The 14,299-nt window shown below is 33.8% G+C and overlaps 1 protein-coding gene and 2 long non-coding RNA genes across 4 annotated transcripts in view; 1 reads left to right on the top strand and 2 right to left on the bottom strand.

Moving 5' to 3' along the window:
• Positions 1-4,501, bottom strand: part of LOC127863211 (uncharacterized) — an 89,966-nt gene extending 85,465 nt beyond the window's left edge. Inside the window, exon 1 of the mRNA XM_052402597.1 lies at positions 4,128-4,501. Coding sequence (XP_052258557.1) covers positions 4,128-4,440 — 313 coding nt within the window. The 5' untranslated portion in view covers positions 4,441-4,501. The remainder of the gene's footprint in view (positions 1-4,127) is intronic.
• Positions 4,502-4,707: 206 nt separating this feature from the next.
• LOC127863213 (uncharacterized) lies at positions 4,708-8,882 on the top strand. Of its 2 annotated transcripts, none has more exons than XR_008040996.1 (4): positions 4,708-4,928; positions 6,770-6,971; positions 7,146-7,222; positions 7,791-8,882. It is a non-coding gene; the product is annotated as an uncharacterized LOC127863213 (long non-coding RNA). The 2 variants fall into 2 exon arrangements; XR_008040997.1 differs by lacking the exon at positions 4,708-4,928 and adding an exon at positions 6,588-6,603.
• Positions 8,316-10,418, bottom strand: LOC127863216 (uncharacterized). Its single transcript, XR_008041001.1, has 2 exons — positions 10,096-10,418; positions 8,316-9,375 (listed from the first exon to the last, which is right to left on the bottom strand). It is a non-coding gene; the product is annotated as an uncharacterized LOC127863216 (long non-coding RNA).
• Between the last annotated feature and the right edge of the window lie 3,881 nt (positions 10,419-14,299).

The raw sequence follows: 14,299 nt of genomic DNA on the forward strand, positions 1-14,299 counted from the left end.
GGAAAAATGCCCCGCCACTTGGCAGCCATGTTTTTAAAGCAAACGTAACCATTTTCAAACTCATCCAAGATATCATTGAGACCAATCTTTTGGCCTAGTTTCATGAAGATCGGAAAATAATTGTGGCCTCTGGAGTGTTAACAAGGTTTACTATAGCCATATTAGGAAAAATGCCCCGCCCCCTGGTGGCCATGTTTTTCCACCAACCGGCATCATTTTATAACTCGTCCAAGATATTATTGGAATGAATCTTCAGACCAAGTTTTATGAAGATCAAACAATAAATGGGGCCTTTAGAGTGTTCACAAGATTTTACTATAGCCACATATAGCCATATAAGGAAAAATGCCCCGCCCCTTGGCAGCCATGTTTTTCAAGCAAACGTAACCATTTTCAAACACCTCCAAGATATCATTGAGACCAATCCTCTGACCAAATTTCATGAAGATCGTACAATTAATGTGGTCTCTGGAGTGTTCACAAGGCAAATGTTGATGACGCACGACACACAACGGACAAAAGGCGATCACAAAAGCTCACCATGAGCACGTTGTGCTCAGGTGAGCTAAAAAAAATTTTTTTTGGGAAATTGGAAATTTTTGTTATAATTTTGGTTTGGGATCAGGTCCGTTTGCATTGGGAATGCCTCCGTTTTCAGGAGGCGCAGACAGTGTTGAAAAAACCCTGGAAATAGCAGTAACTTACCGGTTTCGCATGACAAAAACGCATGAATTCACTATGCGCATGTAGTCTGCAGCACACATATATTGATAATGATAACCTATTCTTAATTTAGTCAATTTATATACATAACTAAGAAACTTTGATCTATTATACTGCATGCAACAAACATCGCCTAATTTTTGTTTTAATTTTCTTTAATTTAACTTACACCTGGACTTGGATTATAAAAGTAAAACTGTTTAATTACCAGCTAAATCAACTTTGATTGAATCGCGGGCGGTATACAACACTCTTTACAACATTATCCGTGTTGTGACCAGCGCCCTCACACTACTTTGGGGGAAGGGGTCCGCAGCCCTTAGGAGGGGGAATTTTCGCGGCGTTTCCCTTTTTGGGGAATTTTTTTACTTACTCTCTCATTATTACATTTGTACATGTTTGCATTATATTCATTGCATTTTTCATAATTTAGTATGTTTGCAAAGATTAAATTGAAATAGAATTACGATATAATAATCATGAGACACATCTTTCAATTTAAAAAAAAAAATATATAATTTTTTATTTTTTTTAGGGGGAATTTTTCCCCCCAAAAGGGGAAAAAAGTATACTTTTCAGGTGGGGGACTGCCGTCGAATTTCAGCGGCAGATTTAATAGATTGAGGGCCCTGGTGACAAACATTAAAGTATCACCGATTAATTATCATACCAATTAAGTTAAATTGATTAATGTTTTCCCATTTTAATTATTGATTTTTGTATATATGACCTTTCACACCTCTTACACACACATTTATTTAACCCGTGAAAAACACCGACCACAAGTGTAAAAGAGCCATTAAATGTGACAACCGTATATTCAGATTATTAAAAAGGACATAATTTACATTATTAATACTTATAAACTACTTATAAACCAATGATCATATTACATCCTTCATCTACTATATATTTTTTGGGGGGTGCGAGTTGACTTCAAAAAGTGCGAGTTGGCCAGAAATGCCATGCCAGTTGACCAAAAAACGTGTGAGTTTACTACCGTGTGAGTTGAATTAGGTACGAGTTGATCGGCACGTGTAATAACAGTATTTTGTTTTTGGCAACAGGTTTGAACAAATTACTTCCATTTTGAGTATTTTGGCGTTAAATTAGTCCCAAAAATGAATACGAAATACTTCCACAACGAATGGATACACGTTCAGCCTCGGTCTGGAATTCTGCGAGTCCAGTGTTTTTTTTCACCTATAGGGGAATGGTGGCATGGCCCGTCCAAAGGGGAAAAACGCGCCGTTTTTTAGGAAAAGGGGATAATTACAAATTCACTCTTTTTTATGTAATGATTTTATTATATGAATACACATGTATGTATGAATGCAATATTCACAGCTGAATGTCTCTGTCCTTTTTCTTAAATATATATCAATGATTGTTTCAACATTATAGTTTCAGACAGTTCAGCCGTTATGCACAGTCTCAGTTTTCCTAGCCAATATCAGTCTAATTGGAATTTTTTTAATCGATATAATGGCAAATTTTAGCATTTTTTATCAATAAAATGGAGCAAATTGGAATGTTTTTATCAACAAATGTCGACACAATATAGATACATCAGGCCTTTCCCTGGCCATTTCGGGAATAAATGAAATTCATGTGAAAAGTGACCACTGATTTGGGAACAACTAATTTATTTAACTCTTTATGATAATTCAAAATCATATTAATATTATATTTATATACTTTGTTAGTTGTTTATGAAATAAATATGAGATATATGTATCATAAGACAGTTCTTTCTAAAAAAATATATATTTTTTTTTTTTTAACTTCTGGAGGGGATTTTTTTTAAATATATACTATTTTTTGAGGGGAATGGGGCCAAATAGCGGCCCCGAAATTGCCATAAAAAACACTGGAGTCACGCGACATCACCCTCTCATCAATTTTGGCTGATTGTGAAAATGTTCTATTGCCTCATCAAAGAAATGTGCACGTGTTAATCCCTTTGTCAATGTACCGCAGAGTACATAACAGGGTGGTATACTTGCTAAGCATGTAAGAACACCCGACACTACATCCAGTTTTTTCCGGATAATCAGTTCAATTAGTATACAGCGCAATAACTGTTTCTACAATGCCGTATCTAAAAGCACGGACTCTGCTACTTATCCGATCGCAGCGAGAATACAGTAATAAGAATGTGTCCTAATTCAAACTACACTGTTATACGCAATACAATTTCAACTGCTACCATAAGACCAGATAATCAGACACTACGGTGAAAACAGTTGGTGCAGTGTAACCTAATTACCTTTTTTTTCTCTTTGCTCTAATCAAGGCTTCCTGAAAAGGCCGGACCGCCGGTCTTGTCCGGCAAAATTCTTTACGGTCCGGCGAAGTTTCTAATATTGCCGGTCCTTGTGACAGGCCCAACAAAATATGACTAAATACCGAAAAGTTTAATACTTGCCAAAAGAACGATTTAACCCAATTGGAATCGCTCTTTTCGTGAATTTCGAGCCTTTTTGTCATTAAGAACACTAACGCGTTACTAGTTCTTAAGAGTACTCTCCCTGTGTTGTTGTTTTTCGAAAACGTCAATTTCATTGTTCCGACATATAACCATCTATCCAATTACAAAGGTTGTAACAAAAAACTACACATGAAAAAAATGCTTATACAAATGATCGAAATTGTCAAATTTGAAGTTGTAATCATCATATATAAGCAATGTTTTTCTTTATGTATCGTCAGAACGTATGAAATAACACGGAAATGTGCTTATATCAGTGTAATATCGCATAATGCCAAGCCCATTATCATTTTATTTTTGATAATATAAAACAGATTGTACGGAGAATATATGAGTATATTTTTTACAAGTTGACTACATAATTACATATTATATTGAATGAATCCCATATTTTACAATTAAAGTGTGTTACAATTGCATAAGAACACATGATTTGATGTTATATGTTCCAAAATCAATTACTTATAGTTGTCCAATACTTATACACAGGCTGCACATTGCAATAAATATGAGTTAAACTTTACTAAATTCTTCAGTTATAAACTCACGCTGTTTGGTCAGGTGAATTTTTGTCCGGACAGGCTTACTTTTCCATCAGCCTGTCCGGTTGACAGGCACTGTTTGGGACTTTTCAGGAAGCCTGCTAATCAACAATTCACAACTTCCGCCATAAAACAATTTGTTATCAAGTTTATGTTTTGAGCATTTCTCAACAAAATACATGCAAATTGATGTCGATTGCACCAGGTATTGTGTTTGTAACAATGTATTAGGTTGATTGAACTCGATTTTATAGACATACTTGTGACAGATTTTTTTACATAGTTTTTGCCTTTGCAAAGTGGAACTATTAGCTGTACGTATGTACTCATAAAAGCTCAGAGCATTCAAGAAGAACTAAAGGAAAACTTACCCTCTATATTTTCCAAAAATGTGATCAGTCTGTCGAAAGCGGCTATCTGGTTTTCTGTCATTTTATTGTCAATGTCACCATCCTTTTCCAAAAATTTGGTAATAACCTCAAAGTCAAATAAATCAGGAAGCAATACGATTAACCGTTTGTTTTCATCGACATCGTCGAGATTTCTCTGTGTCTTACACCAAGCCTTTGAAAAGCTACACGCGTACGCACCGTTACAATGAAGGATTTTTACAAAGCAAAAGGTTATCCACTGATCCGTCCTAAGATTGTCCATCGCAGTTAAAATTTCATTTTTAAATTTCATCAAGCGACTGTGTATTTGACTAAAAGTTCTTCCCCTTTTCAGGCGTTTTTGTGGTGGATTTTCCGCCATTTTTCTGCACATAGAATGAAAAAATTCTCACTCATAAAAATGGCAGTCTCGTTGAGGCTATATACCACCAATAGTTGTTATTCGGAACTCTCCGGTCTGGGTTTTTCCGATATTTGAGCACGCGCGGTAGGTACAAACAAAGGCTGGCGCGAAAATTTAAACCGATAACTTACATTTGAGAAGTTCGCTATATTTTCCATTGAAACGTCGTAATGCCAACAAAAAGATGCAGTTGGGGAACGTGCAATAGTGACAGCCGTTATTGCCACAAACCGCATATGACTGGTGTACCGTTTTTACCCTTTCAAAAGCCAAATGTGGACATGGAAAGATGTTTACACTGGATTAAACTAAGTGCGCGTCATCACTCGACCTTATCAGCGGAAAAGATTGGGAAACACCATTATATTTGTTCAAAAGTTTGTAATCTTTTATAAAATCCATGTGCATTCATTTTTTATTTGTATAAAATTTATACTGATCGCATTTTACTTGTATGAAAACGGTGTAACACGATAAGACTGCATGAACATGTAATAATATTGACTCCATTTGCTTTGCACTTGCACTTATTTAGCCTATATTACAATGAACAAACCATTTTGTTGGATTCTCAATGCAACGCTTGTTTACATGGCACAAATAACCCTACCGTGTTATTTTGAAGTGCATCAGTCTTTGCAAAATTCTTAATGTGACAGTTATGCATTTTGAATCGTATCTCGTCGTTGATCGGTGGGTATTAAAGCAAAATATTGGGATATGGAGGAAATGAAGATTGCATGCCAGCCAATTTGAATAATCGCGGCAGACACACATTTTTAAGGGGGGTATGTCTAAACGATATTACAGTACTGTACGATTAAATACCAGTTTACTACCAGTACAAATAAGCGGAACCACATTAATGGTATTTTACTAATTTTATTATTTTGGATGTTGAATGCTGTAAACAGTGGTCGGAGTCTTGGTCGCAAGAAATACACACCATATCCCTTTTAAGGGGTCATTTTTTTATTGTAGATTTGAACTTCTCTTTTTTTAATTCTTCGGACAATGTGTAGTCAGCTGCGTACCATGACAACAGGCAACTACGAGCCTGAAAGTTAACCGTTATTCTAACCACACTCGAAACGAATAAAGAACAGATTCCAGTTCATTGGACGCGTAAGTTGATTAATGAAGATATCATAACAGCTGTCAAACGGTCGTAAAAATTATTGTTGCATCATGATGAAAATATTGCATATTCAAGCTTTCGTCAAAGATATTTTATCAAAATCATTATAATAAATTTATCATCGATGATAGTTATTTGAAACAAATGTCTATTATATATTTCTATAACAAGGTATTATTTATAGAGTTGTAATAGATGAATGTTATGGGTAGGTCCGTTTCTCAAAAATTAGGAATTGACTGCGTTTTTAACTTCGAAGACATCGCCCTAAAATGCATTTCAGACGCATTTAGGTAATGTGCAGATTGGGAGGGCCGTTCGCGCTGTAAGCGAGTACATGTGTACATTACATTACAATAACAATCAATGCATTTACTAGTGTTTACCGTTATGAAGAAGATGATTTTTGTAAGTTCCTACTATATACATTTTAGAAAAACACAAGTTTTATCAGTATTGGTCCAGAGGTTTAAGAGGATTTATTGTTGAAGTAAAAATGTTCGCACACGCGCACAACAGTTGACGATAGACGACAAATATTGTTTGTTTTTTTGCAAATTAGCAAGCTGGTACCATCTATATTCCAAACACCCAAACCAAGCTGATAAATCAGGCATTTCAATTCGTCTTTGAAAAAACATTAATACAACCAATGAACTCAGTTTTGAGTGATAAATATTTTTAACAGCTAACTGTGATTGTAAAAGCAACTTTGCACACCCCACCTCTTATCTGCACATGAACATGTACTTTTAATAGCGAGCTCGCTGAGCCGCCGTAGGCGGCTCGACAGCTCGCATTACGTTAACACGTGTATTGGACTGTAGATCTACACAGGTTGTTGTTTTGAAAAGTTTGGTATCTTCGCGCGCAACCGAACCTGATATCCGAAACCGGAACTGGAAATTTTGGAAGTAAATAACCAGCGTCTCCTGATTGATCATAATGATAAAATAGAAAAAAAGATCAAATTTACGGCTTTTAAATATTTTAAAATTCTTCTCTCTATTTATTATTATTGTTACTATATTTCGAATAAAGCATCAGCATTCTTCGTGTAAAACATTTGTCTTCATTCAGGGACTTCCCCGTTCGATGACGTCATCACAAAATGTATCCAAGTAACGAATGACGTCACCGTTTTGTGTGTACATAGCAAGTGTCAACACCGACCGCTACTCGCACTTTTTATTAAAAATGATGACAAAACAAGTAAGTGCTATTATTTATTGGACGATTGCCATTGAGGAACAAACACGCGATTGGTTCGGCATGTACTCAGGTACCAAACTTTTTCAAACAACAATCTGCACAGTCAAATACTCGATTTCATAATCATTTCACATAGTGTTTTTCTTTCACTGTCTAAGCCATGCATTACATTTAAATTTAAAGGTGGTAAATCACATTTGAGTATCATTTCAACATGACCAAACTTTATTATCTGATATTGTAGATATCCAAGGTGCCTGAACCACGTGACTTTTTCGGCTATGTGTGGGACAATCGGATGTAAACAAAACGTCGCTTCAGGTAACCTTTTTGATAATTTCATCATTATTTCAAAACCATTTTCAAAAAAACAAAGACGAGTGCCCGGTCATTGTCAAAAGACACAACTTTGGTAAGTTTGCGCTAAATTAATTAAGTAATTTTTCAAAAAAGTGCAACCGCGTGCTTGAAAACACACGAAGTGAAATGCTATGTTTGGTATATTTTTTATTCGATCAACAAAAACGTAGATTACAATATTGTCGAGGGTTTAAAAAATAGGGCGGACATTGTAATTCTTCATAGAGAAGCTACATACATTGTATATTTGCGCAAATGCATCTGATTCGGAGTGTGTGTATGAAAATGTAATGATGCTATGTGTGGGACAAATTTTTTAAATGCTATGTGTGGTATACAAACTAAACTAGAGAATCGAAAGATTGACATTAACGTCAATTACAGTTAAAGTCTGTCTGAATAACAAAAGTTGGTCAATAAACATTGTTGTTAGTGTTTTGCGCGCCTTAACTATGATAATCCTACGTTCATGTAACTATAAATTATCATGATTGTCGATAACTTATATTCATATTTTGTTTACTTTTAGAATGCCTTTGTTTGCGAACAGTGTGGCAGAGAGGTCAAAACACGGTCGGGGATCTCCTAACACAAAGCCACCCACGCACGGACAGGAAAAAAGTTCCGTTGGGCAAACTTTTTCTTGTTTGTTTCTATAAAATTTATTGTTACAAAATGTTGAATTTTCAGTGAATTGTTACTGCCGACTAATGCACTTGTTTAATACACAAAATCGTAAGGATTGTTTGTGCAAGATGTCATGTGAATATTATTGCAACAAAACTACAATAAGTGTTAGTTGTGTGTTTTTTAGCAGGAATGTGTAGGCATTTTTGACTGTAACGAATTTAATAAATAAGCATAAAGAGATCATAAGCATTTTTAAACAAATAGACACTAGGATCAATGACATTTTTTTCTGGAAAATCATGTATTTGTATGTAAATCCTATTGAGCTATCTGATATATCACACATGCTATTTTTTAAGTTTAACAGTTTATATCAGTTGTATTTTGTTCTTTTCAGGGAGATTAAAGTATTTTTGGAAGCACCTTCAAGAGACGTACTGATATCTTGATCAATGAAAAGTTGTCATATACAAACATGTATAGTAAATGTTCCAAAGTTTAAATGACTGTTTGATTTATTACCAGATGGTGCAAGTATTGCAGGGAAAGAAAACAATCAAAGTAAACATTACATAAAAATTTGACATTTCAACAAATTGAACAACATTATATGATTTAATGTTAATTACTTGGTGCAGTGGTAACAAGATCTTGCAGCGCCCTTTCATGACCGGGGCGAATGAGTATTTTCATTAAACATCTCAAACTATTGTCAGTTATTCAGCTTTCATTTGAATTTGAGTAAATTAAGTATTGATGCAATTCAATATGTTTGTTGGCATAATGACCCCCACAAGTCAAGACGTTTTGGCGATGATCATTTGTTATGACTTAATTGAAGCATTCATATGTTTGAATAGCAAGATTTGCAAATTCATAAATTGACTGATTACAATTTCTTTGTGAATACTAATGTACTTCTTTATGTATTTGGCGCTTTAATTTCTATTGTTACATGTGCATGCTAGTTATAAAGTAATGGTATTATTAATGACGTGTTTATTTTGATATACTGAAGATATTCATGGAGATTATATTGGAATAGACCACAAACAAGCATTATTGGATTCGAAGATGTTCAAATGGAGATGATATTGGAATAGACCACAAACACGCATCATTGGATTTAAATTATTTGTTATGAAACACCTGTTTTATTAACACACATTATCAGATTTTATATTCATCTAATCAATTTTAGTAATAACATAGATACAAAACCGATAAATATACACACATATCAATACACACACTTTGTTTTGCTTATGCAAAAATACATGTTAAATGGTATGTTTGCGTAGTTAGTTGAAATAGCTTTCCATAAACATCACAGAATGAAGCGGGGTCCCTGTCTCTGTCACCGTGGTTTTGATTTTTAACTTGCCACATATCACCTTCCGTGTGGTTTGATGGTGTTCATGTAGTTCTTACACAGCTTCGAACCTTAAAAGCGTTACAGATCTGTCGACTAATCCTTTTCAAGTCTGAAAAACAAAAGAAGTAAAACCCATTTTAAAGCATGTGCTCTTATTTATTTTCTTTGTCATTCATTAAAAAATGGACCAAATTCAATAATCAGGCAGAAATATCAATCATTATAATTATTTAAAGACAATAAATAAAACAAAGAAATATTATATTTCAACATAACATGTATGCTTTAATAAGAATTAAGTTCAGTTAAACATAAATTGGTTAATCATTACACGATTACTTCAGTATTCAATAATGTAACATTTGGTTAATTTGATATATTTTCAGGACAGACTAAAGTTTATGTTCTAGATTCTTACAAAACTGTGTTCAGATTAAATGCAGAATTCTTGTATACCACACATAGCATTTAAAAAATGTATCCAACACATAGCAGTATAACATTTATATACACACACTCCGAATAAGATGTATTTGCGCAAACATACAATGTAAGTAGCTTCTCTATGAAGAATTACAATGTCCGCCCTATTTTTAAACCCTCGACAATATTATAATCAATGTTTTTGTTGATTGAACAAAAAATATACCACACATAGCATTTCACATCATGTGTTTTCAAACACGCGGTTGCACTTTTTGGAAAAAAATACTTAATTAATTTTGCGCAAACTTAACAAAGTTGTGCCTTTTTACAATGACCGGGCACTCGTCTTTGTTTTGTTTTTTAAATGGTTTTGAAATAATGAAGAAATTATCAAAAAGGTTACCTGAAGCGACGTTTTGTTTACATCCGATTGTCCCACACATAGCCGAAAAAGTCACGTGGTTCAGGCACCGTGATATCTATTCTCTTCTATTGCAAAAAATACAAGAATTTAGCTTACTTGTTATGCCTCACAAAATGGCATGATTCAAACAAATATTGCTACCTTTGACAATATCTCATAGTGAGGGAGATAGTGCTCTTATTGACATCTGGGCTAATCTTTCTGGTAAAGAACATTCTAAATTAATTATTTGATAATTACTACAAATACTAATAGTGCAATGTTTATAGATACTATAAAATGTGATTGATTCAAGCAATCAAAAGATGTGATCAAATGTGATTAACCATATTTAAAACATAAATTCAAATAAGATATAAATAACTTTGAGGTGGGTAACATGACAGTCGCTACCTTTAGTACAGTGGCTGACTTGACATTCTATACCTTGAGTACGGTGGGTGACGTGATAGTCGCTACCTTGAGTACGGTGGGTGACGTGACAGTCGCTAACTAAAATGACTTTTAAACAGTAGTTAGGAATATACAAATTAATTTAATCCTAGTATTTTGGTACTTAAAAAATATATACTTACAAGTGTAAAATTATCAAAGTGTTATATCAATGGTATTAAATAATATGTTTTGGTGGGTGACATAATTATCGCTGACCTACCTTGCATTTATTCCTCAATTATGGTAATTTGAAATTACTTTGACTTTAAATGCTCACAAAGGAAAATAAAACAAAAATGCTGCCTGGCCCTTGTGAAATCTAAGTACAGTATGCAACATGGAGAAATCATTGCTGATGCCAGTGAAAATTATAATTGAGAAGGTAGCAGCAGTTGGCTGTTCTAAATTTTTACATTGTAGGTTCTAGTTGATTGTTTAGTGTTTTAAGGAGGAAATGCCAAGGACATACATAATAGATTATTATATAGCTCCTTGGTATATACCAATCTTTGTTTGCTGCACAATTTGTTTATCACGGTTTTTCAATAAATAGGAACACCAGGGGTGTACAATTGATTTTTTTTTAAATATTTACGCATGCGTTTTTGATATGTTTATTGAGGAGCCATATCCATCACACACGTACATGCGAAGTTTTACATGCATATCTATTATACTTTTTTTTATATATGATGGTTTGTTTGTGCCCATGTATATTATTCAACAGAGCCTACTCTAAATGTCTGTTACTTTGTTTTATTGTCAAATATGCAGAATATAAACGACTGTATAATGTACAGAGGATTTTACAATAAAAGTACCTCATTCTGAAGATGCCTATCTGTTTGTAGAGACCGTCAGTGAAGTGTTTCTTTTTTATCTCACGAAAATTTCAATGATCAAATGAAGAAAGAAAAATTGTGTTGTCTCATTTTTTTAAATATGTACTGAACACAAGTTTTGTATTTTGTATAAAACGTGTTGTGTTGATTTCGATATAATGTTAATTACAAAATAATCATATTTATGACTTAGGTCAACCACTAATTACATATGTTTATTCGTTCTGTTTCCTATATAAGTGCACTTCAATAAATTTAAACGACACTATAGAATAACGGAAATTTAATAAACATTGAAAAATGTATTGTGTGAAGCAAACATTAAACAATAGCCGATACAGAGCTTTCGCGCTAAACATGCAGAAATGGATGATAATGGCATTATCTATACATAATATTTCTTAAGTGTGACATATATTACTTGTGAAAAATAGTGTTAACTGAGCATTTAGACCACACAAACTGTTCCTTTGCAGATTTACAATATTAACATAATATAATTTAGGCACACACATAAGTGCTAGCATTCTTTATAAACCATTGCAATGAAATAAACACAATGGAAGTATAAATCCCAATCTCCCAACATGCCTGAAACGTTATATATGTTACAAGTCACGGATATTTTATCGTCACGGACATTTCTGCGATCGCATATACCAGAGGGGGTAATCACGTGATAGTCAAGATGACGACGTCCATACCGAGACAATTATTTTTCGCCGTTTTATACCCTTTATTACCTCTGTTTATTTTTTAAATGACGCTCACTTTCCAGCCATATCAGTAAAAGGTGATTAGCGTATATTTCGTATTTAAATTCGCTAAATATCTCGACTTGACTCCCCGCAAATTTTCTTAATGGAGCCCTAATTAGGTCATCCCGCTAAGAAATTTCGCACCGAGTAAAGTCGAAATGTAGAGCGAATATTACTATGAAATAGTAGCCAGTAACTTTCTTCCTAATATGGCTGGAAAATGAGCGGCATAAAAAAAAATACAAGTAATAAAGGGTATAAAACGACGAAAAATACCTGCCTCGGCATGGACGTCGCCATCTTGTTTGTCACGTGATTACCCCCTCTGATATACTATTCAACTTCTTTGACTTTAGCCCATTATTGTGTGGGTATATTCATTTATACCAGTAAACCGAAAGTTTAATTTATTATAAGCACTATTGCTAAATCTAATACTGTTCATAAAGGTTCTGAATATTCACGCGAGTGTTGTTTCCAATTGAAACATTCTGTTTGACTTCCCCGTAGCAATTGGTGCTGCAATAGTTTACATTTACATATTTACATATTTGTTTTCGAAGAAAATGCATTGTTTAAAACCAACAGTATCACAGAGGTTACTTATATGTGGATGGTATAATGTAATTAATATGAGAAGGCGACAGTAACGGACATTTAAATTAGATGTTTTGTTAAATCACTTTTGCTAACTATTTGATCTGAAATGCCAAACTACGATTAATTTTTATTTTATATGAATGGGTTTATAATGTATAACAAGGATAGCCCGTGTTTTATATCGTCAATGTGTCGTTATTACCTGGCGACAGGCATTGTTCCTATTTATTGAAAAACCGTGTATAGTTTCATGTGTTACGCAATATTCACCTTCGATATATCTTCTCTTCAGGTATACATAATTATCGAAGTATAGGTCACTTTATGGTTTAGATAATTACTTATTAAAATATTAGAGTTATTTAGTTACAAGGAATGTTCTGTTACTCTTATCCGCAGTTGGTATTCAAACCATATATATTTTACCAGATTTGTGCAAAATAAGGTGATTTTATCTCAACTATACACAGTCGGCAAATTAATTAGCATCATTTTTACAAACAGAAGCTTTTGTGGGCTTTTCAAACATTAACTCATTTGAGCTTTTGAACTGACAATATACTGTTCTAAATCATAACAAAATATAAATTAAATGTAATTCTTTGTAAAATTTTCTTAAGCAAGGTATCATGCTATTATACAACATTGCAGTTTACCTATATATTTTTTAAAAGGTCAGATAGCTTAATTGGAAGAGGAACCCAGGCCAATATCATATGATCAATATCATCAGATTGCTCATGGATGGATTCGGGTTCGAATGCCGATTTACGAAATCGTAATCCTGTCGTAGCGAATTATTTTTTTCCTATCGAAGTTAACACTTATGAATGACAAACACACAATCCGAAATAGATCTACGTTTATGATTCGTTCGATGCTTTAAAATATTTAAAAAAAAACAGGGTTAAAACCACCGCGTCAAAATTGTTGTCCCTAAAATACTGAGAGAAACTAGATCTATCTATCTAGATAGTATGTTTTATCTGAGAAATGACGTCACACTAGATACGTCATACATTGCGTAATCAAGTAAATGAAAATTATAAATACGGAAAGCTGGTTCGGTAATATATTTTAAAGAAGACAAAAAGGATGATATATAATATAACGATAACATTCATGATGCGTCCCAATAAATTTCAAAGGTCAAATATTAGAACATGTTAATCGGCGCGTAGGAATACATACTTACGGTTAGATCACGGTCACGTGATGTACTGCAGGATATCAACTAGTTTATCCGACCCTGCTTTATTTGGTCAATGTTTGCAACAGAGGCAGGAAAAATACATATTCTGGGTTATTAACTAACATTCATAACCAATTGGCACAACTTTGTCCCTTCTATCTTTCGTATAGTAGATATAGGAGTTTCGCTGAACATCTTTGAGCCCGGTACAAATTTTAGGGACCATGTCTACTTGGCTTGTGCTAATATATTTTATTTAGAACTTGCGCTCTGTTGGTTTTTCCGCTTTCTGAGCGCCTGCGGGACGTGTAAAAACATTGTAATGTAGACATTAATATTACCGGGATCTGATTAAC

Source organism: Dreissena polymorpha, unplaced genomic scaffold (assembly GCF_020536995.1).
Source record: "Dreissena polymorpha isolate Duluth1 unplaced genomic scaffold, UMN_Dpol_1.0 chrUn002, whole genome shotgun sequence".
Lineage (NCBI taxonomy): Eukaryota > Metazoa > Mollusca > Bivalvia > Myida > Dreissenidae > Dreissena > Dreissena polymorpha.